This window comes from Leptonychotes weddellii, chromosome 3, assembly GCF_054177405.1.
Source record: "Leptonychotes weddellii isolate Sample4059 chromosome 3, ASM5417740v2, whole genome shotgun sequence".
Taxonomy (NCBI): Eukaryota; Metazoa; Chordata; class Mammalia; order Carnivora; family Phocidae; genus Leptonychotes; species Leptonychotes weddellii.
The window spans coordinates 70,827,583-70,851,665 of record NC_138371.1 but is presented as its reverse complement, the minus strand read 5'-3'; the positions used below and the strand labels follow the sequence as shown (position 1 = coordinate 70,851,665).

General features: G+C 43.2%; 1 protein-coding gene across 8 annotated transcripts in view; it reads left to right on the top strand.

Annotated features, from left to right (window-relative positions):
- FMNL2 (formin like 2) overlaps positions 1-24,083 on the top strand; it is a 307,029-nt gene that overhangs the window by 267,068 nt on the left and 15,878 nt on the right. For all 8 annotated transcript variants that reach the window (XM_081814428.1, XM_081814431.1, XM_081814429.1 and 5 more), the window contains 11 exons: positions 2,878-2,952; positions 7,356-7,466; positions 9,913-10,062; positions 12,058-12,159; positions 13,885-14,194; positions 14,511-14,723; positions 19,594-19,718; positions 20,542-20,744; positions 22,294-22,528; positions 23,589-23,657; positions 23,792-23,872. In XM_081814428.1, the coding sequence (XP_081670554.1) occupies positions 2,878-2,952; positions 7,356-7,466; positions 9,913-10,062; positions 12,058-12,159; positions 13,885-14,194; positions 14,511-14,723; positions 19,594-19,718; positions 20,542-20,744; positions 22,294-22,528; positions 23,589-23,657; positions 23,792-23,872 (1,674 nt within the window). The remainder of the gene's footprint in view (positions 1-2,877; positions 2,953-7,355; positions 7,467-9,912; positions 10,063-12,057; positions 12,160-13,884; positions 14,195-14,510; positions 14,724-19,593; positions 19,719-20,541; positions 20,745-22,293; positions 22,529-23,588; positions 23,658-23,791; positions 23,873-24,083) is intronic.

Sequence of the window (24,083 nt, the reverse complement as noted above, 5' to 3'; positions counted from 1 at the left end):
GGGAGTTACCTTAGTATTTATTGTACCTCTGCAGGGACTGTGGGTCAATTCCTGCTGCATTCCCATGATACCCAGTTATGGTAACTGTATCTCCTTATTTATTGTTAAGTTGGAGATTGAATGAGTTGGAGAGTTAATGATCTAGTTATCTGGTTTATAATTGGTAGTCAGAAAGGTTGGGGTTGAATCTGTGACTCTATATTATTTAAGCTGCTGGTTCAGCAGCCACGAGTACTTGTTAAAAGCACAGATTCCTAGTTCCACTGTGGATATTCTCATTCAGTATGTCTTGATTTAGACTCTAGGAACCTGCCGTTTTTAGAAGTTCCATGGAAGATTCTTGTGCAAGCACATCAAGTATACGCCCGGCGTAATGATTGTGGTTTTTAACAGTAACATTTTTCATCTCTGTTGGTGTCTCAGATAATTCTGGAATGCTTTCAATTATTGTCTTACATTTATCTGCACCTGCTAGGCTGTGCTGGAGAAGGAACATCAGCCAGGCTGGCAGCTGGGGACCTGGCTCTAGCTTCTGGATTGACCTTTCATCAAGTTACAGTTGTTCGCTCTGTCTAGGTTTCAGTCTCATTCATAAATTGAGGGCACCAGGTACTTTACAGATAATTGACATTCTTTTTCTTTTGAAGGGTTTTGCCCGCCTAGGAATTGTACTCCTCATCACTGTTCAGTGATGCCTGTTGCTTCTTCTAGTTCACTGGGTGCCTGGCAGCTCAACAGAACGTGAATCACTGCTTCGGGTAGCTGCTAGCTGTTTGCAGATCCAGGACGGCTTCTCTTCCTTTCTCCTGCCACTGCCAACCTTCCAGAACAGATGGAAGTAAACCATTCCCCTGGGAAACAAGTGCTTATGTTGGGGCTTCTCTTAAAATTCAGGTTGTAATTCTGACCCTTTCCATATCCAGACTTGGCAGTTTTAAGCCACTGGGCTCTTTTTGCAGGCTAGAGACTTTTGTGCCTCTAGGCACAAGATGTGGCTGATGTCGTAGTCTAGGGAACTGGGCTTGTAATGCCTCACCTCCCTGCCCCCAACAAACCTTTTTCTTCCAGGAACTTGTTGCTTCTTCTCCAAGAGGGGCTGGCTGAGGCCAGGGGCAGAACAAAGTATCCCTTTAAATCTCTGGTTCTCTGTCTTTGTGAAGTTGCATCGAAATGGTCTGTGGTGCTTTTAAAATGGTGCGTGTGCGTGTCATCCAGCCCTGCCTGGTCCTATTGAATCAGGCTCTCTCTCGTGGGATTGGACATGTGTGTTTTTTTTTTTTTAAAAGCTTGACTTTAAACATTCCCTTTGGAGCCTCCTTCTCTTCCTCTGGACTGGGTTCATGCACTGTTTTTTCGGTAATTATTTTTTGTTAAGGCAGGTATAAATGGAGAGTTGTCATCAGAATGAAGTGTGATATGCGTCTGTTGAGAAAATTAAGCTGCTTTGAGACCTAGGTGGCCCTCTGAAGCTGAAGGCTTAACATTCCCAGCACACAGTTGAGGCCCAGGAACTATCACGAAAGCCTTAATCCTGGTGCCTGTCTACTCCGGGCTGATGGTTCTTCTTTCATCAACGTGTTAGTGTGGGAAAGTCGTTGATCCTTTCATTAAAGTGTATTTTTACATAGTTACTCGTTTGTCCTTTTTCAGTGTAATTCAACAGCTATTATTGGGAACTTACAACATGCTAAGCGTTGTTCTAGATGCTAAAGATAGAGTAGCGAACAAAACAGACAAAATTGCTATCTTCTCGAATCTTTCTCTTCATATATAGATATATAAATTATATATCTATATATGTATAACTTAACATGACAGAACTAAATGGCTGCATTATAGCATTATGAAATGTCATTTTAGGAGAATTCTCAGGATCATCCTATATATTGCTAAGATGACAAATAGAACTGGAAAATTGAGTCAAGCATGTGAAACCTGGATTAAAGTCAAAATGTTAAATAAGACCAGAGACTGTGTCTTACTTGTATTATATGTAGCTCATGGGTGTTCAGGTACATACTTTCTGAAGGCAAAAGGAATAATCCAGTAGGTTCCAAAAAAAGGTAGCCAAGGTCACTGGCAGAATTAAAGTTTATCCTTTGATTTTGGGAATAAGTCTCCAGAGAGTTCTTATTTGTTACAAATTTTTCTTTGACTCTGTGTTTTTAAACTCCTGTGTAGACCCAGATACTTTGGGGGCCCTGGAGTTCACGGTAATTTATCTGCCTCTTTCACCTGTTCAATGAAAGCATTAATTTGAGGTGAATGTTTCAGGCCTCAGGGGCGCTACTTCATAAATCACTGCAAATTTCTGTACTTGCCTTGAATGGGTTAATAGAGCTTCCCAAGTGTCCACTATAGTAGTAGATACTTTACTGCTATGGTGTCTACTTCTGTGTTGTGGTTTATGCACTAAAATAATTTGATTTAGATATAATAGGAACGTTTTCAATCTGCTTTCAAGGAATTTGAATACTAAATTGTCCAAATCTTTTAGCATGCCTGTTTTAAAAGTGCTTTTGTAAAAAGGAAAAGGGGGTGGGGGTGGGGGGAAGGGGTTGTTTTTGTTTTCTTTTTTTAAACCATAACATCCTGGGATTCTGAATCCAGGTTAAACAAATGTTGGACTGCAAAGATAACCAATAAAAGAGAAACACATTTGATAGAGATTTCAATATATTAAGGGAACATTTAAAAGAAACCAAGGGCCTGGCTCAAGTTGGTATTTATGAGTTAACCAACTTAGAAGTAAATAGGGTGTGAGAGAGGCAATAAAAAGATATTCTGGAAATAATTATTATTGCTAAAATTCCTACATCTAATTTTAGAATGCCTATGTTTGGAATTTCATATGCATGATGAAAATGTGTATTTCAGGTTTGTGGGGAAAAACAGCGCTTTGAGAAGTTGATGGAACATTTCAGGAATGAAGACAATAACATAGATTTTATGGTGAGTTATTCCAGTACTACATTACATTCAATAAGGCAAACTCCGTTTCTGCACTTTTTTTCCTAAATCCATTTATATTTATATATTATACATATGTGTGTATGTATATGCATATGAATGTTACAAAGGACAGAAAATTGAGTATAGTATGCTATAGATTCAGTTTAGAGTGTTCCTCACACTTTGTATTTTTCCCTTACAGGGGAAATTGGTGTTTATTTCCAGTTTTATCCCTCACGTGCATGCTTATAATAAAGGCCCAAAGCCCTAATTATTTATAGCGAATAAAGGGTGAAGCCATGCATTTGGGGAAAGGATGTTAACTCCTGGTACAAATTCCTGCAATTGCCAGTTATAGTTTTCAGTAAAGAAAGTAGAAACCAAGAATCTTGACCATTTTGTCTTTTGCACACCCCAGCCAGTGGCTTTCTCCAGACTACATTCTCAAAGACTAAAGTGCATTGGTTTGTAGAATTGACTGTATGCATCCCCCAAATTACTATACAGCAGTGATTTCCACCCACAACCCCCCGCCCCCCCCTCCACCACTCATGATTTCCTTCCCGCTCTGGTAACTGTGAGCGCATCATCATACTGCAGAGCTCCTTAGCACGGTAGTTCTCATGCAAGAACGTGTGGTTCAGCGGCAGTGCTGTCCTCTCTGGGGACAAACAGCAAAAGGAGTTTGAGCACTGCTGAATTCATAGACTTTAATCTTAATCTTGGATTGAAGATGGAAATCTACCCTAGAGCATTTCTGAGACAGACTACCCATGAGTGCACCCAGATCTGCAGGCTTTCTCTGACCCAATCCAGTTGACCCGGGCAACTTCTGAGCCTAGGAGATCTCACGGGGGCTTCATCTCTCAGCTCACATCTAGCTTGGAGCAGGTGCCCAGCTCAGTTCTTATGTTGTCCAGTCTGCTCAAACCTGCGTGTAGGGTGCCAGGCACAGTTTTCATTTGAATTGCCTCAGTGGCTGTAAACCATGAAACACAGCTTTGCAGATTTCTAACCCTTTCATGTGAAAATTTTTTCTGGGTCCTTAAATTTTATATGCATCCTAGCCCTCAACCCCTTCCAAATTCCGTGAAAATGATGCAGTCCTTCTAGAGAAGCTTTTCTGTTCCATCAAAGCCTGTTATTTGCTGGTTTTTTTTTTTTTTTTTTAAAGACAAATAATGTGAAACGAGTACTTTCACATTGGCTTTTTAATTTTCTTGTTAGGAATTTCTGGAGTGTTTGAAGGCCCGTGTTGGCACGAATGATAAGTACGTGAAGAAGCCATGCGTGGCTCACTTTACTGGTTTCTTTCCTCTGCCTTCAGAGGGGCAACTTCTTTGTCCCTGAAAGCTGAGGTTGCAAACTGGAGGCTCCCATGCTGAAGCCAACATACAGCCTTGTGAGTTGAGTCTGACAGTGATGTCCCTCCATAAAAAATTTGGAAATGGTGCATAAAGTAACAGATTTCTCTTTTTTTTTTAAACTAAAAATTCAGCTAACACAAGACCCCTGGGCTTGCAGAGTATCAGCCTCTGGAGCCAAGTTGCCCCTATTTTTAGTCTGAAGATCCCCTTTCCAATTTGCCACTGGAACGGTGGTCCGCACTGTTCCTTGCTGTGTTACATGGGGCCCACTTCAGTCATTATCAGACCTCGGGGGGTCTCCCTGCCACTTGAGTTTCTGCTGAAATTAAAATTTATATAATCAAGCCCTTTAAAATGCCTGCACTGGGGATGCCTGGGTGGCTCAGTTGCTGAGCGTCTGCCTTCGGCTCAGGTCATGGTCCCAGGGTCCTGGGATCGAGCCCCGCATTGGGCTCCCTGCTCAGTGGGAAGTCTGCTTCTCCCTCTGCCACGCCCCCTGCTTGTGTTCCTGCTCTCGTTGTGTCTCTCTCTGTCAAATAAATAAATAAAATCTTTAAAAAATAAAAATAAAATGCCTGCACTGTTTAGAAGGGACAGACAGTGTATTTCTTGCCACTTATTTATATCTACATGCAGTGAGGAAGCTTATTTAGGAGCTGCTAGTATGCAGGTATTTTGCTCAATTCCTCTGTTGCCTAGGAGATAGTTGCCTCTCAGACATATCTTAAAACTCAACAGATATTCAGAAGAGAAATGGAAAGATGCCGGAATTGAACCATATTTTCCTCCAGAAAATGAGGCTTTTTTAAAACTGTCCTTGGGAATGCAGTTAAGTTGTACAACCTCCCGAACAACTTATTCCTCATAAAACATAAATTTTTCTAACATAAGACCTTTTTCTGTATTTTTTTGTGGACAAAAGCAAAAAAACCCAACCAAACAAACAAAAAAAACCTGACAAAATCTTTAGCCTATTTAACCACAGCACCTGAAGTCATTTTTTAGTAAATTGCAAAAGAGTCTCCTTGTAACGTAGAGAGTTGACCTGTCTTCCAGTGTAGGACTTATACTCAGAGGAGACTCTAACTCAACAGAAACAGGGGCGCCTGGGTGGCTCAGTCGTTAAGCGTCTGCCTTCGGCTCGGGCCCTGATCCCAGGGTCCTGGGATTGAGCCCCGCATTGGGCTCTCTGCTCAGCGGAAAGCCTGCTTCTCCCTCTCCCACTCCCCCTGCTTGTGTTCCCTCTCTCGCTGTCCCTCTTTCTCTCTCTGTCAAAAAAAAAAAAAGTCTTTAACTCAACAGAAACAATTAAAAAAAAAAGATAAAAGAAACTGGGTTTGGAGGAGAAAGGAGGAAGGCAGTTTTCAGAGAAAATGTGAATCTGGATCCCTCATTCACTTTACCTCCTTTCGGAGACTGTGTTTGCCCATAGAGGGAAAACATTAGTAAGATATTTTCACCATAAATGTCACTATTAAGAGCAAAATAGGGGCACCTGGGTGGCTCAGTCGTTAAGCGTCTGCCTTCGGCTCAGGTCATGATCCCAGGCCTCTGGGATCGAGCCCCGCATCGGGCTCCCTGCTTGGCGGGAAGCCTGCTTCTCCCTCTCCCACTCCCCCTGCTTGTGTTCCCTCTTTCGCTGTGTTTCTCTCTGTCAAATAAATAACGAAAATCTTTAAAAAAAACAAAATAGGGGAACTTGGCTGGCTCAGTTGGTAGAGCATGCAACTCTTGATCTCAGGGTTGTGAGTTTGGGCCCCACGCTGCGGGTAGAGATTACTTAAAAATAAAGTCTTAAAAAAAAAAAAATAAGGCAAAACAGATCTATTGAACTTTGTTTTGTTCCTTACCAAACCAGGAACTGGTTTTCTCTGTGGCAGGTCTCAGGGCCACTGATGCAGTTGTGGAGAGAAAGCAGTAAATCCAAGGCTTTTGTGGAATGGAAACCGGTTGATTGTTAAAAATGGAAACTTGGGTCAGAGATCCTGTTACGATCTTGTTGGTATAGTGGGGCCCACGGTGAAATTTTAGAAGTGATTATCCTGTGGTATGATGATAAGTGATTTTTTAAATTTTTTTTTTTTTTTTTAAGACTGTTCCATTTTCTATGATATATCTGTAATACCTTACACAGTTTGTTCTGTACACCCATAAGACTTCCTAAAAAGTTTTACTGAGAGGTGATCTAACTTACCCACTGAAGGTGGACAATTGAACATAATTTTTGCATATTTGCAGAGTGGTGCAGCCATCCCTGCGGTCTAATTTAGAACACTTTGTCACCCCAGAAGGAGTCCCCATTAGTAGTCACTGCCCATTTTCCCATCCCCAGTCTTAGGCAGCTTCTAATCTACTTTCTATCTCCACAGATATGCCTGTTCTGGATATTTGATATGAATGGCATCATAATTTATATGGTCTGTTAGGACTGACTTGTTTCATGTAGCATAATGTTTTCAAGTTCACCCACACTGTAAGATGCATCAGTACTTCATCCCTTTTTATTGTCATTTAATATTCCATTGTGTGGATATAGCTTATTATTTTAACCCATCGGTTGATGGACATTGATGATTTTTCCCCTGCATTCTGGTTGTGAATAATGCTTTTGTAAACACTCGTATGGGAGTTTCTGTACAGCCATGCATTTTCTTTTCCTGTGGGCACATACCGAGGAGCAGGATGGCCGGGCTCTTTGGTAACTCAGGTTTTAACATTTTGTGGAACTGCCTGACATTTCAAAGCAGCTGCACGTGTGGACATCCCAAGTGGATGCGGGTTCTACTTTGTCCACCTCCTTGCCGCACTTTCATTTTGATTATAGTCATTCTAGCGGATGAGGAGTGGCATCTTACTGTGGTATCTCTGTGACTTTTGAATTTAAAAAAATGATAAAATATTTTTAAAGACCCAGAGAAATGAAGGAAAAGGAGACGGGTAAGTGCATTTAGATGTGTGACATTGAAAGCATCCGCCCGCCATTAAACTGAGAAAACCGGTTTGGAGCCCTGTAACCCGCTGGCAATTTCATTGCAGGTGGCCTCGATGCAGTTTATTAATATCGTAGTCCATTCAGTAGAAGACATGAATTTCAGAGTTCACCTCCAGTATGAATTTACCAAGTTAGGCCTGGATGAATACTTGGATGTAAGTAGAGCTGTGACCTTTGGCTCCAGTGTAAGCCTTGATTTATTTTGCCTGCCTTCAAAGATAGCTTCCGCCATGACTAACGAACGCTTGAGGCTCTATGCGGCCGCGTACTGTAGTGCTGGTGTTAAAGGGAACCTATCCGAGTGATGCAATCGGCCAGAGAAACTGGATTCTTGCCGACCTCCTGGGACCTCGGGCTGCCTTCTGCCTGCAGCCGTTTAGTACTGGAGCCAGACACCCTCTTGTGGCCTTGCTGCAGTTTCCTCCATGTTTGAGCTCTGTCTGGGTCAAGTCTCCTTGCACCCTTCGTCCGGGCTCTTGGGCAATCCACGTTCTTGGTTACTCTGGGGACCTCATCACACCAAGACTGCTAAAGAGTGATGAATAAATGCTTAGAGCGTTAAAAAAAAAAAAAAAAATACTGAGGAAATGGACACTAGAGACTTCCTTGTGTAGCGGTTACATTCTGTTTAATGCTTTGGTGGTTTTGGTCGTTCCACTTTTAAGTTCTTGGGAGCAGGCTGTCTAAAGTTGCTCTTTCTCTGGCTCCCCTGCAGAAGTGCTCAGCCAGCTCCCTGTAGTTCTTCACCTAGGAAATAGCAAGTTGGTGTGAAAATCATAAATGGACTCGAGTGGCTGTGTGTGCACAGGATGCCCGCATGTCCTTTGATTCTCGAGCAGTTTTGTTTTCCCTCCTGGGCAGCAGTGGTCCACTTGAATTTGAAAGGCCACTAACGAGAGGGCAAGAATTGTTAACCTCAATTTCCAATTTGTCTCTAGCCACGAAGAAAATAGAAGGGCTTCCCTTGGGCCTCTCCAGAGTTCAGCTGCCCGGCTTCGTTAGGGGGAAAACCAGGGAATTGCAGGTTATTGCGAGGCAAAGTCATAGCATCGGTTACTCTCTGAGCTCGTGACCTGGCTCATCATACCGGCGAGGCTGCCCCTGGAGAGACTGGCCTAATGTTGTCTAAGGACTGTACTCAGGGAGAGGCATGATGGATTTCCATTGAAGAGTCATTGGAATTGTGTTCTGACTTCAATAATCAGTAATATCTTTGACAGATTATGGTATTGAAAGGCTTTTCCTGCTCTAAGATCAAGGTTTCTCTCTGCTCTTTCTCTACCTGCTCAGAGAGTGGCAGGATTTGAGCGCACATTGGGTGTGTAGATTGCTCATGGTGTTGTGGGTTCAGGGGGTTCAGTTTTGTGATGGTCATGTGGAGCTCTTTCAGGCTCCAGGCAGCGATGGCGAGAGGAACACATTAGGTTGTGCCCCTTACTCATCGTGTACTTGGTGAGAAAACCTGCCTAGCTGCTGCTTTATTTTCCTTTCGAGGCTTTGCCCTTATTCAGGTGTCTTTTTTAGCTTATATTCCTAAACTAAGACAGAACATACTGTCTTTAGGACAAGCTAAGTTACGGAATTCCAGATTAGACCTAGGAGTTAATCCATCTTCCCGAGAATTTATGTAGAGCATAATTCCTCTGAAAAATTTCAAAAAATTTTTCCAAAACTCTGTGTTTCTCTAACTTCCTGGTCTGTTGGTTCTGGACCCTGATAGAGGTGGTTAGAAGATTAATGTTATAAGCATATAATATATAAATGCTTCATTGGTTTACAAAAGCCCAGCCTTGTAAGTAGCCATTGATTTGTTCAGTACGTTTATTGGTGTCCTCCATATGCCAGGATTATTCTAGCTACTCATCTGTTCCCCCAGAGGAAGTCAGGACTTATGTTACTTGTAAGGAAGACTCGCAGATTTTCTTGATCTCTAATTTCACCTTAAAGCTGGTTGACTTCCTTTGGGATGCCTGGGCCTATAAGGCAGGGAGTGGAGGAAGGCTTCCTGATCTGTGCTTTGGGGAGCCCTGCACTCCTTATGCTGGGGCAGTATCTTGGGGAAGTTACCATGGAGGGCGGTAGACTAGCAATTTACTAATCAAACCCAGGGCTGATATATTCTATCCGTGTCTTCCCCACCTCCCACCTAACCCTCTTCCTCAGTCGAACCACCTTCTCTAGTCAGGCAACTTATACTTACTCTAACCGCCTCTGCACACAGATGCCTCTCAAACCTGGGACCGTAGCTCTCTTCCGAAGCTGCTTTTTAATTTTTCTGTTGTCTGATTTCACCTGTATCAAAATGTTTTGGTTTGGAATATGTCGATATGGGGAATAAATTTATAGGAAGAATTAGGGAGGAGATGTGTATATGTTTGGGAGAGGGTATTCACCAGAAAGTAATCTGATGGTAGCTTCTTAGATGAACAGTCAAACACTCCGTGATCCTCTTAAGGAGGCTGAGGCATCAAACCCTCTCTTGGAAAAGACTGGAAAAGACCGGAGTATTTGGAAGCAACAAAAACATGTAGGCTGTCGTACCATTATGTTCTCTCTCCACAGCTGTGCTAAGGCCGCCTTCTCTTGCGTTTTGGTTCTTAGAAACTGAAGCACACGGAGAGCGACAAGCTCCAGGTGCAGATTCAAGCTTACCTGGACAACGTGTTCGATGTGGGAGCTCTGCTGGAAGATGCTGAGACCAAGAATGCGGCCTTGGAGAGGGTCGAAGAGCTGGAAGAAAACATTTCTCATGTAACTACGTCTCGGGAAAGGAGACACACACGCACACTTAGCTGTTAGGGCGGTCAGTGAGAGGATTTGGAGTGTAGGGATGAGCTGCAGCTGGAGATAGAGAGCTGTCAAAAGCCGCTCGGGGTTCTTTCAAAGAAAGCATATTTGTTACTTAAAACCAAGGGGAATCCGTTGCCTTGCCTTAGCTCATCTGCTGAGCTGGTTTCTGCTGAGCCCAGATTTCCTGGGCATCTTAGTTACAGACAGGCACCCAAGAGTGAGATGGTTGGTGCCACGTAGGGGGGAAATGTCGCTCGAGTATGTGAATTTGGGCTGAGGTGAAGAAGTCCTCTTCTACTCCTGTTCTTCTGAATAGAAGTCATTTTCTGTCACATGTGCTCACATAGGCCTATGAAAGATGGGTTCTAACAACTAAAATAAGCCCCAGGGCTAATTGGACTGTTACCTGTGTCTTTCCTGTCTCACACCTAACCCTCTCCCTCAGCGCAACTACCATGGCTACCCAGGCAAGATACCGCCCACTTCAGCCTCTGTGGGAGTTTGGTTTGGTGTGTCAATAAGTTATATTTCACTCAGAGTCTTGTGAATGTAAGTCATGCTCTACTCCGTGTGTCCACACAGGCCCGTGGACAGGGTGATCTTGTGGTTTCGTGATGCATGTCTGCCCAGTCTTGCCTTATGCTTACTCAAGTTCTAAAAAGAATCTCTTCAACAGTAGGCATTTTCAAGGAAATTAGTGAGCGTTCCCTTATATCCTCTTCTTTGAGGAATGTCCTCTTTTCAGGGCAGGGGCTCATTTTTCTTTGAGGGGTTTTTCTTGCCACACACTAAGTTGACTATGAGTCTAAATAAAGGCTTTCAGAGGCAGTTCATGTGTTCATCCATTAAGCAGATATTTGAATATTGCAGGAATGAACCGAAAAATGGTGCTTCTTAAAGACCCAAGCATTGTGAGGACCAAATTCTTACGTTGAATCCTGCTTGGCAGTGTCCTTGGTTATAAATCAGTGGTCTCTTTTTGGAGCAATATTATTTTCCCCCATTTGAGTGGCCCATTTATTTTCCTCCACATTTTCTTAGTTGAGAGTATCGGACATGCTTGACATCCTTCACCTTTGTCCATTACTCTGAAATGGGCATCTTCTTGGCTGTGGTTAAGCCAAGTTGGTGAGCCAACCTTTCCCCCCACCTTGTAAGTGCTGCAGTGACGTGGTTGGCACCCGCTTAGGAAGGGCACTTAGCGGCCCGGTGTTTCTTACCCTAAAAGATTTGACTCATATTCTGAACCTGATCAGGGTTTTCAGCTCCACCCTTCCTCCTCTCCTTGCCTCCCTGGTTTTCTTTACTTGTGATCATTCTCAGTGAAATCCGAAGTTGCTCACTTTCAGAGCCTTGTGGGAAGAGTAACTATTTAACACATGGTTCAGCCAATCTTCTTCTGGAAGCCTCAGCCAGCATTGCATGACCATATTCACATAACCCACTTTCGTAGCAGGCCACCCGTTTTTTCGAACTGGCCCTCCAAATGACTTAGTATTTGGATAGTTTGGGTCAAAACCAGCAGTACTGTTTTGTCAGCTGGTTTTCAATAATAACAGAACCAAGTTTTGTGGACCGATGATTTTCAAAAGCTTTGGCCTAATGGCCTTTTCTTCGGGCAGGAAAAGTGAATCTCCCTTCTTGCCTTACCCACTGTCCCCCATCCTCGTCAGCTCCTGCAGAAACAGAGGGAGAGGCACCGTCTAGGTCCCAACACTAAGGAGCTGATGTATGGATTTTATTAAAGATCATGTGTAGATTACTAATTCCTATTAGAAGCAAGTATGTATTCAGAAACCTATTATAAATATTAACATTTCCAGAAAACAGCTTGGGGAACACAGGAAGGACTCTGATGGGCCCCGAATGGTTTTTGAGCTCTACTTTCTGAGAACTGAGGACCTGAGCAGAATGGTCGTGTGTTGTGACCACAGGTTCCCTTTTAAAACTTTACAGTTGTCTGAAAAACTGCAAGACACGGAGAATGAAGCCATGTCCAAGATTGTGGAACTGGAAAAGCAGCTCATGCAGAGGAACAAGGAGCTGGATGTTGTTCGAGTAAGTGTGCTGATGACAGCTGGCCTGGACGGGCATTGCAGGGAATGTGCACCGGCTTTAGTCCTAGTAGAACGTGGAATACATTCATGTCAGGGGAATGCATTGATGCAGCATATTTATTGGAACCGTTTCAGAGGTGATACTCAGTTGAAAATACACATAGGGTGTGTATACACGTGTGCGCAGTCAAATGTTGGGGGTTCAGTCCTTCCTTATCACAGATTTTGAGAGCAACAATGTTTTCCCATCTGGACGAGTCTGAGTTGATTCAGTGGATCACCCATTTGCTTGGAAATAAAAACACGGCATGGATTTAATTCATGCCCCTTATTTATTTTATTAGGACTTGGACTTCTTTGTATTTTTTTGCTTTGCTTCTACTTGAAACCAGATTTGATGGTTGCCATGGAAATGGTGAAATCAACGTAGGCGAGACCGAATGGCATTCACCAAAAAACTTAAAAAAAAAAGAAAAAGAAAGAAGGCAAAGCAAAACCAATCCGTTTTGTTATCAGATAATCCCAGCTATTTTATTTGGCCTTAGCATTGTTTTACCTTGTGTCAGGTATTTATGGAGTGCTATCCGTGTGCTTAGAACTGTCCAGAACATAAAATCACCAAAACGCCTGGAGGGCTTTCAGGCACAGTGCTTGCCTTTACACCATCGTTGATGAAACGGCACATTTTATGCGATGGTTATCATGTCTGTGTGTGTTGCTTGATATTCTGACATGTCCTACAGTTAACTCTAGGAAATTTATTTTTTGGCACGCTGTCGAGACAAAGTTGTAGCATATGGACTCAATTCAAGTCAGACTCTCAGATTATTAATAATAGACAGGGTGTGAAGAATGTTTCCCTGCCTGCTGGAGGTTTGTGGTGAGAGATCACATGTACAAGACCTAGCAAGTAAGTTCCATAAAATCCTTTCACTGGAACCTCGGTGGGCCCCTAATAAAAGGAACGGGGACGGCCTTTAAATTGAAAATTGTAACTTTTTTGTTTTCTGCTAAAAACGTAGACAGAGCTAAGCAATCAGTCGAGGGAAGCACTGGCCTGTTCTGTTAACTGCATACCAAAGGGAAAATGTTACAGGATTGCTGTCCTGAGCTTGGTCAAGGGGGCGTTGTGAAGGCCGGAGAAACCCATTCAAGAACAATCAGCTCCTGGTTATTCATGAGTAGATCATTCCGCGCTCTGCAGATTTTTAATCCCAGTCTGACTTCCATCCAAATCTGACTTAGGGCCTTTTGTCTACTGTTAGCTGATATGTGTCTCGGAGTTACAAATAAATTTTAAAATAAAAGGAAAATATGCTGCCCCACCGAAATACCCTCAGGGTGTTCCAGAGTCAGCTATAAAATTATCTTTGGATTATCTCTGCCTTGTTCCTCTCTGCCTGCAGGGAAAATTGAGTTAGCCACACTTCTTAATAGAAAGAACTGTATTAACAGTAACAATTGCTAGAATATATTGCATGCATTACCAATGAACAACTGATAATGAATGGGAGTTTATAGGATCTGGCTGAGTTCCATATGATTCCTATGTATTTATGAGTATCCTTTTTCTCTTTTCCTTTCCTTTCCTTTCCTTTCCTTTCCTCTCCCTTTCCCTTTTCCTTTTATTTTTTGTTATTTTCTTGATCCTCAATTTGCCAATCTGATGGTAATAGGTATGAATGTCATGTGAAGTTAAACTCTTGACTGTGGACTCTTTTTGCAGGAAATCTACAAAGATGCAAATACCCAAGTTCACACATTAAGGAAAATGGTCAAAGAAAAAGAAGAAGCCATTCAAAGACAGTCTACTCTGGAAAAAAAGATTCATGAACTGGAGAAACAAGGGACCATTAAAATTCAGAAGAAAGGGGATGGGGACATATCCATACTGCCAGTCGTGGCCTCTGGCACATTGTCCACGGGGTCAGAAGCGGCAGTGGGTAACTTTATGGGACCAGTAACGGGGGTCACCTCCTCGGGCCTGCCCCCTCCCCCCCCCCCACTACCTCCATCGGCAGACACGCCTGAAGCAGGTAAGACGCCTCGGCGGGAGAACTGAAAGGGTATCGGGATATTTGTATTTCTTCTTTTATCCACTGTCCGTTTATGTCCTTTGTTTGCTTTTGTTGGCCACTTTTTACATTTTGAGATTAAGGTTCTAAAGCTGAAGCTTTTACGTATGTTGCAGTGTATTATTTATTTGCCAGTGGGGAGATGTTACAGTGTTTGAAAAAAATTCCCATGTCATTTTAAGTGTTTTGTTTTTTGGATACTTTGTGCACATGACATCCTGCAGGTGAAACCATTCCCCTGTTTTCAAAGGCAATTTGTTTCTGCTTTTTTTGCTAGTGCAAAATGGTCCAGTAACGCCGCCCATGCCGCCACCGCCCCCACCCCCACCCCCTCCCCCGCCTCCTCCCCCGCCACCCCCTCCTCCCCCTCTGCCAGGCCCTGCCGCTGAGACTCTGCTGGCTTCTCCTTTACCACCCCCTCCTCCTCCCTCTGCACCCCCGCTGCCCGGGACGTCCTCGCCCACAGTGGTTTTCAACTCAGGATTAGCAGGTAAGAGCACCGAATTCAGACCCAGGTACCCGTGTGCGAAGTACTCACTGTGTTACCTCCCGAGACTTTAAAGCTTCTTTGAAAGTCCAGGTCTCTTGCAAGCCCATGTACCTCCTCTTAATCTAAGAGCAGTGCTGCTAATGGAGCCTCGAAAGGGGAAGCCATGCACAGGGGCATTTTTCTCTGGGTAGCTGTTGTGCTCTCTAGCAGGGAGTTCTGATTTTGCAGACTTCCCACCTTCCGCTCTCCCCACCTAGAAAGGGGAAGAAAGACAAGTTACCTTCTTAGGGATCAGTGCATTTTCATGGATTCATGGAACACTTGTGGGCATCTGTACTAGTCGGAGCTCTGACACACGGTGCTTTTGGTGCTCTCGGCTCTGTTTTTGGAAGGTATTCGCGGTGTCATTTACAAAAGGGGAAAATGGCTCTCTGCGTAATTGCCCGATGTAGGCTTCCAGGCATCTCTTCTGCGCATTTGAAGACCTCAGAATTCACTGTAGTGCAACTGAACCTTCAAGGGACGCGTTGCCGACAGCGGTATCTCTGTGCCTTGAAACGCTGCTGAATCATGCACACTGCCCTCCTGCTAACAGGAGAGAATGTGGCATCCCCACCTCACCAGAAATAAAACTGGGTGTGTTGGGGGCGCGGGGGGGGGGGAGGGGGCTAGACGAAGAGAGTGGTTCTAATGCCTTGAAATAGGAGTTCTGATTTTTTGACTCATGGAAGTGACTTTTTACTCTTTTCTAAAATACCACAAGCCATTTCCCCCATCATGGAGCATTTCCCTGGCATTTTGAAATTGCCGTGAGCTCTGAGCTTTGCCGTGCTGTCTCTGCGACATCAGAAAATTCTGCTTTCTCCTCCACTTCGGTCTCTTATTTCCGATGAACACCTACCACTCTGTTAAGTGCGGTAGTTCTCAGAGCCTTCTGTCCAGTGTCTAATGACCGTCTTAGCTGTGGGAGAGTTCCCGGACCGCCGTCCCATCAGCGGCTGTAGTGGCCAGTCAGTGCGACTGATTCATCCTAGTGACTGACGCCCTTTCAGGCACCAGAAAGCCACCCAGGAGCAACCTTGTTCCACACCGAGTCTGTGGTGTCTCCTTCCACCCCAACTTCTGTGAAGTTGTCCAAGAAACAAACAAGGGGCCTATTGAAAGTAATGTTCACAGTAATCCAGTGATTCAGTTCTACCATTCAGGGTCACCCCCATCTCCTCCTTTCTTCTAGAACTTTTATTGCTTCCTAAGGACAAAAGTTGAAGGTGTGTCATCGTGGAACTATTAGATTTTAGAATGTGAACCAAAAACCTCCTAGCAAGCCCCAGGAATGGAAGCATCGACAGGCTGCTCTCAGGCACTGAGTGTGGAAACCTGTAGTTGCCATTGTACGCCTGGCTCACGGACGAGGCTTCCCTCGTAGCGCCCTGCGAATGCTCCCCGTGGCCCGTGCTTGCTGCGGGGGCTCTCGTTGGGTACCACCTCCTTTCTCTTTGGTACAGCCTGGCACGAGAGAGCCTCTACTTCTATCCACCGAGCTCTCATTTAGAACTCAGAACTGCCTTGGCATGAGGCTGAGATGTGCAGGTCCAGGGCTCCCTTCGGAGTCTTGTCCCCTCTGGGCTCTTCCCACGACTTAATCTTGAACACTTGCAGGGTCTCTGGATGGCCTCAGCTCTACGGTGTGGAACTCTGTTCAGCTGAAGACCCAGCGCTGCCTTCAGGGTTATGCAGCTGGAGGCTGTCCCCTTTGTGTCTTAGACTATTTTTAGAGGGCTGTGGGTGGGACTTAAGAATCTCCTCTTCGGTGCCCTAAGTGTCCATTAAACAATGACAAGATGTTCTGTTTTATAAGATCTAAGGATTATAAGACTGTTATTTAGCACATTTTGTAAGATGGGTTGCCAGTGTGTGGGGTAACTTTCTCCTTGGAATGAAGAAGCCAGACAGAATCAGGATGTCCCAGTAGAGGCAAGGGACAGAGCTGAGATGATATGCCCCGGGCTCCTGGAACCCAGAAACCTGTGACATTGCTAGGCCCTTGGGTCCATGGGCAACAGGATGGCCTATCTCTTTGGTAGGCAATGAGCCAGGTGTGTGCATGGTGGCCAAGATAGGGGACCTGAATGCAGTCCTCTAATTTTATCTAGTGAAGTTGTCTTTGCATTTTATAGAGAAAATGCACAGCGTGGAATATATATTTGAAGCGTTAGGCTTACCTCCCCACATCTGTGCTAGAGCAGTCTGGTTCCCATTTCCCGTGTTGGTCATCTGTGACAGATGCCCAGGCAGTCTGTAACCTTTGCTGTCTCTTTGGGAGAAGGTGCTTTGTAAGTTCACAGTGAGAATTTGTACTTGGCTGATGGTTTTCTTAAAACATTGCTCGTATCTTATGGAATACCTAGCACAGTTCAATATGGCTGTTTGGGACCACGATAATGAGATCATTTTTTCCCCTCTTCTAAGAAGGATTACTTTTTAAAACAAAATAATAAGTGAGTCTTTAAGGCAGGCCCGAATGGAAATGCATTTATGGTTCTGTGCTGCCTTGTGAAATGTGTCCAAGAAGCATGAAATTCTCTGCTAAGAGTGTGTGAACTGCTGAGTGGCTTGACTCTAACCATATCTAATTTTTTTTTTTTTTTTTTGTATTTTCTTTGTTCTTTCTGCTTCCACAAAAGATGGGCCAATCAAGCTTTTCTGTAGGTTGCTCCTCACTGAGTGTACTGTTTATCATGTGTTTCTGTTGGTCACACTGTGCCTTCACATCTTTTCATTCCATCTCACACCGAACCATGCATTTGGACCCTGTGTGTGCGGGAAGTCTCGCTGTTGGCTGACAGTTGGTCTAGGTTTGCCCACACATTTCTGTAAAAGAGATTATGGCTCTGTAAGCAGGCAGCCTGGATTTCATAGGCCATATTCCTTCCGCCCTGAAAGAAAAAGAGTGTTTTTTTCTCTTAGTTTAATGGTCACAGCTGAATCTAAGGCCTCCACTCTAGAAGGATTTTCGATTTATTCTGGGGAAAAATGGTATTTGCCCCACAGAACAAGGACAAACTTCTAGGTGCTGCTTTTCCAGGCCTTTCCTGCTGGTCTCTGGCTCTCTCCAGGGAACACACGCCCACCCACACAGAGCCACTCCTTTAGCCTGAACGCTGCGAGCACAGTGTCTGTCATGGTCACCTGTAGGCCCCCTCTCCTGTAACCCACCCTTCATTCCCCAGTCGGAGTTAGGACAGCTTTCTGAAGATAACTGGTTTTTTTTTTTGGCCTGTGTTCTGGTCTCAGGCGTATTCCTAATTTTGCCGACGAGTTAAAAGTAGGGTAGCTGCAGATGGGATGACTTTCAGTGCGTGTCCTGGGGCCTGCGGTGTCCATGGATGGATGGCGGAACCAAATGGCATGGACCCCCCAGCTCAGATTGTGGGAAGATCCCGCACAGCTTCTCCCCTGCTCCCCCTTCTCCCTCCATATCGCTCACATGCCAGCCTAGAGGAAAGTCTGTTCCTTTGTCCTGCGGAGGACACGGGTTTTCCTGGGCAGTGTAGACCAAAATGAAGTGCGGTGAGCTGACCAACACTGTCGGGTGGTGGGGCTTATGGTGTCACGGTGGTAGAATGACCTGGTTTGGCAAAAGCTGTGTTTCCGTGTTCCTGCATGCTTATGTGTGGATTTATCAGATGACATTCCTGCTGGGTATGTGGCCTTCGTAACTCTGGAGGAATGGTCGGCAACCGGAGGGATGCCCAGTGTGCATTGGGTTTATTTTGTACTGTACTGCCCTTCTCCCTCCCTTACTAATGATGGCAAATAGCAGAGCTCCCAAATAGTGTGCTGGGCAGCCCAGGACAGACTTAAGGTGTGTGTGTGTGTGTACGTACGTACACATACATACATATATATATGTATATACATATATATATATATGTAGATGGTTTGGGAAGACTTCTTTATGATGTGTAATTCATGGAATTTTTAATAAATTTCCTTTTTTAGCTCATCTCCCCACAGTAAGAGGAGTTGACAGTTCCTCCCCTGACCCTCAAAGACAGATATCCCTTCCTCTCTTAAGAGGTTTTCTGTGTTTTTCATGGGTTCATGGATGCCTTCTAGTCACACGTAGCTGACTCCTGGGGAGAACTTGCTCTTTAAAGAGCGGGGGACGGGACCGTGGCCATTCTCAAAAACCAATACTAATCCTGATTTCTGAGTACCCCTTCTGTCGTCTTAAATATTTTCTATTTTGAGCTGTTCGTGGCCCTTGGTCTGGTTGGAATAATTCAGCATCAGTATCATCCCCGTTGTCAGAATGGCCCACATGAGCGTATTGCTCCAGCACAAAGCCAGCCTTCCTGACATCACAGTCCTGGTGGTGGAGTCAGCCGCTGCCTGGAGTCTCTGATTGTCTTTTAACATTGGTTTGGAAATACGTGTTCTAGAACCAAGAATTTAAGATGTCACAATCTGACTCACACTCACCAGTGTCACAGAGGCATTGGTCCTCTCTGCTGTCCAATAACATTATTAATAATTTTTGTTCCCCAGTACTTTGTCTTAAGCGTTGTCCTAACGTTGTGAGTGTAACAGAGCAATCCATTTGCCTGCATTAAAAAAAAACAAAACCAAAAAACAACCCCTGGCTCTTAGCCAACTTTACCATAATGTTGCATCATTCAGCCAAATGACCTCAGATTGCCCTAGCCAAAGCCATGTGTGATGTTTTGTGTGTTTAAAAACCCTTGGGCGCCTCTTGCCTGTGTTGCCCCAGTGTTAAAGTGTCATCTGCAAGGACTGTTCTCTGATTGTTCTTGAGGATCGTGGGGTTTTGGTGGAGTCTTAATTTCATCCTCTCTGACTTCTGTAGCTGTGAAAATCAAGAAGCCAATCAAGACGAAATTCAGAATGCCAGTTTTTAACTGGGTTGCCCTGAAACCAAATCAGATCAATGGCACGGTCTTCAACGAAATTGATGACGAGCGAATTCTGGAGGTATCTTTCTCATTGGTTAGAAACAGGGAGGGCTCTCTGGGCAGCAAAGCTAAAATGGGTGCTCTGCTAACCTGGAAGGTTCAGTGACACAATGCTAGCGTTTTAAATGCCTTGATGTAAAGAAGAAAAGGATTTTTAATATTAGAGAATAAAGTTGGACACTGTTTTGTAAGGTGGTTTCAAATCTGTGTTTAAAAAGTTATGTTACGGGGCACCTGGGTGGCTCAGTCTGTTAAGCATCTGCCTTTGGCTCAGGTCACGATCCCAGGGTCCTGGGATCGAGCCCCGTATCCGGCTCTCTGCTCAGCAGGGAGCCTGCTTCTCCCTCTCCCTCTACCTGCCACTCTGCCTGCTTGTGTTCCCTCTCTGTCAAATAAATAAATAAAATCTTTAAAAAAAAATAGTTATGTTGCTATGGAGTGGTTGTAATTATCTTCAGTGGATGCCACAAAATATGTATCTGATATAAACCCTGCCCTTCATTTATAAAAGGGCATTAAAAAACCCTTTATTGAACTCTAAGTGAATAAGAACTCAATAATCACACTCACTGTCTGGTTTGATAGTTTTAGTCTGTGGTGGCCGGCCCTGCAAGGTAATTAGGGAAAAGCTGTTGAGTTGGCCAGATGGAATCGGTTCTCTAGTTTAGACGTTCATAGCTGTACATGGGGCCTAAGTCATGCCATAGCACAAACAGGAAAACAGAGTAAGCCATGGTCAAAGGCAAGTATTGAGTAGAAAAAGTAAGTTCTTTGATGCTTAAGAAACTGTCAGAATTTTTAGGTGTAATCCAATTTGCCTATTTCATCCCTCTCTACTCCAGGATTTAAATGTGGATGAATTTGAGGAAATATTTAAGACAAAAGCCCAAGGTCCTGCCATTGATCTTTCTTCAAGCAAACAGAAGATAACACAGAAGGGATCCAACAAAGTGACATTACTAGAAGCAAATAGGGCCAAAAATCTTGCCATAACTTTAAGGAAAGCTGGAAAGACCGCCGATGAGATATGTAAAGCTATACATGTGTAAGTTCAGGGCATTCTGGAAAAATCGATTCTAGTGAATTTAGGATAAAAACAAAAATAAGAAAGTTATGATTGGTAGAGAACATAAATATTTCAATAGTAGGGCAAGATGGAAGATAAAAGATGGAGCAATCCTTGATATCCACATACCAAAGTTTCCCTTTGTTACATATGTGTGACTTCAGAGTTGAATGGAATGCTAGCACTAAAGAGGCAGGCCAGAAATTACCCTTGTGAGCGCTGTATTCGAGTGAAAATTATTTTAGAAGAGTAACAACTGGATCATGACATCATTTATTAACTTGGTCTGCTTTCCTGTATGTCTATAGCAATGCATACCTCCAAGGAGTGGAGAATTACAGATGCTAAAAAAAGGGAGAGACTGTTCATTTGCTCTGGAGTATCTGAATTTTCTCTCGATTTGTTGAATACAAATTTGATGGCATTTGTGGAATGATACAATTCAGTGCCAGATGCAAATGTGATACAGATGCATATTTTAGGTCATAACAATAGGAATGTGATTCCTGTTTCTCTTAGCAGCTTTCAGGAAATTTTAAAGTTCAGTTCTTTTCTTATCCCTGGATTGCAGAGAAGGCATTGGTTTTATTTACTTTTCTATGAGAGGAATCTTTCTGCCCTTCTTGTGGTCATGATGGATTTCAAATATGATTAGGAACAAATGTTTTAGATGTGTTAGGAATGAATTCATTGTAAATCGGTATTTCATAAATTTCGGTAAGAGATCTTTAGGGGAGTATATGACCCTCAGAAATCATTTGTTCCAATTTCATGTACTCAGGATCAAAATCCAATAGTCTAGTGTATCCTATATTCTGTTCTGATTTCTGAAGTTGAAACATGATTGGCATTCTAGTTTTTAATCTATAGATGCCGTATTTATCATGATGATTAGATATAATTCTGTCATTCTGCTGGACAAAGATTGTCCAGGGAAGAAAATAGAGATTGTAGCAAATATTCTGTTTGTTCAAATTGAGCATATATCCAAAGAGACCTGATATACCTTCAAGGGATGTATCCATTTAAACCAAAACATCCATTTAGTACAGGCATTTGGATACATTTTTTTCCTAACGTAGAGAAAATAGCCCAGACTGTTGGTTTAATTGAAAAATATTAGAGTTTACCAGATATTCTGTAATTGTGTATATAATATCAGTCTCCCTAATTAGCAGTACTTAATATGCCTTAAAAACTATGTCCTTGAACCGCTTAAACATCAGATGCTTCAGCCTGCCTTCTCGCTCTTCCTGTCATTTAAGTGTTGATTTCTGGAGACTTAGATCAATAGTAATGGGCTAAAAACTGAGCATGGATGTTGTGATGAGGTCTAGGTTCTCAGAAAGGACCACTGAAGCTACTTGTTGGGCAGTCATGAGCCAGCACCAAGTGGCATCTCCACCGTTTGGCTGTAGACATCATCAGTTTATTGCGATGGTGGTTGATGAGCAGGACCAAATGGGGGTGTGGTTGAAAAGATAGGAGGTTTTCTCTCTAACACTGACATGTCCACATCTGTCTTCAGATTTGACTTGAAGACATTGCCTGTAGACTTTGTAGAATGTTTGATGAGGTTCTTGCCAACTGAGAATGAGGTGAAAGTGTTTCGGCTCTATGAGCGGGAAAGGAAGCCCCTGGAGAACTTGTCAGATGAAGACCGGTTCATGATGCAGTTCAGTAAAATTGAGAGACTCATGCAGAAGATGACCATCATGGCCTTCATTGGGAACTTTGCGGAGAGCATTCAGATGCTGACTCCTGTAAGTGGACCAGCTCTGGCAGGGATACAGTATCATTTTTTCTTTTAAGTCTCTTCCAAAATTGTACTTAACATCATGGGCTCTAAAGACTCCTTCCCAGAACTTTCTAGATTGCATTTTTATTTTGTCCATTCCTTTTCACATTGTGTATGCCAACTAAATGTGAAAATGGTGAATTTCCATTTTCCATATTGCTATTCTCCTCCATAGAATGCCATTTTCTGTGTCTACGGATGTCCTCTGGGTTTCCCCTTCAATACATAGGACCCGGAAGATCATTTTCTCAAACTTGTTCCCCTCCTGAAGATACCAGTCCTCTGACTGACTGGGTTGGCAAGACTGAAAATGTTGCTTTCATTTCTAAAAATGATCCTGTATCTTCAGTGAACAGGCTTATTGGCTTTCATTGGAAGCATTATAAATTTACCATAGGAGTCTTTTTCCTTGGAAATCTGTTATAGTACATCATGGTGATGGAGAAATAGTAGCCAACCATCTCTTGTTTTTTTGTGTTAATCTGGTAGAGACTTACAAATATTGTAAACATAAATATCATAAATAGTTCTTTCCCAGTTCTATTTCTAAATACACTTTTGTTAATTACTGATTACAGTAGCATGTCTGTTCACAACATGTTCTGAGGACTTGTGGAGGGTTTATATTCCTTTGCTGTTTTGTTTTCATTCCTGGACAACTCCATTGATTTAAAAACATGGTTCCAGGTGGTGGGCAGGGAATTGAGTTCTGCTAGAAGATGCTGTTGACTCCAAGCTCTGAGTCCCACTGGTTACAGATTTTGTGATAAGCAAGTTCTGACATTTCTTCTCGTTTCAAATACTTTGAGAGAAGAGCTTGCATGTAAAGATATGATTGCCTAAGACCCTAGCAGGACAACTTAAATTTGTTGTGTTGAGGAAAAATAGAACCTCAGCATTAAGGCTTTAAGGTCTAAATGCAGGTGTATTTTCTTTTGTGTTAAATTTTAGTTTCCAATTAGAGTTTATTTTTAACATGTCTCTTTTTCTCTCCCCTCCCCTTCCTTCCTTTGAATGGAATCTAGCAACTGCACTCAATTATAGCAGCATCTGTCTCTATAAAGTCATCCCAAAAACTCAAGAAAATTCTGGAGGCAAGTGAAGTTTTCCTCATATACATACAGGGAAGAGTTGACTTGTCAGCCGAATTCCTGGGCCTGGGAATGCCTGGGATGCTCTACTAATAGGCTTGTTTCTCTCTCTCTCTCCCCTCTCTCTCTTTTTGCAGATCATCTTGGCCCTTGGAAACTATATGAATAGCAGTAAACGAGGAGCAGTTTATGGATTTAAACTTCAGAGTTTAGATCTGGTGAGTGAACTAAAAGAAATACAAGGCTATTCAAGGGACAAAAGAGCTGGCAGAGATTTAAGTCCCAGAGTGGAGGAGAGTCAGCTCTTGGAAATGGGAGTGGAATTTTTTTTTTTTCCCCCAGAAATAAGCAAAGTTTTTTTTTTATTTTCAAATATCAAAAACATAAATAATGTATGTTTTTCAAACAATGATATTCTAAAACTATAGG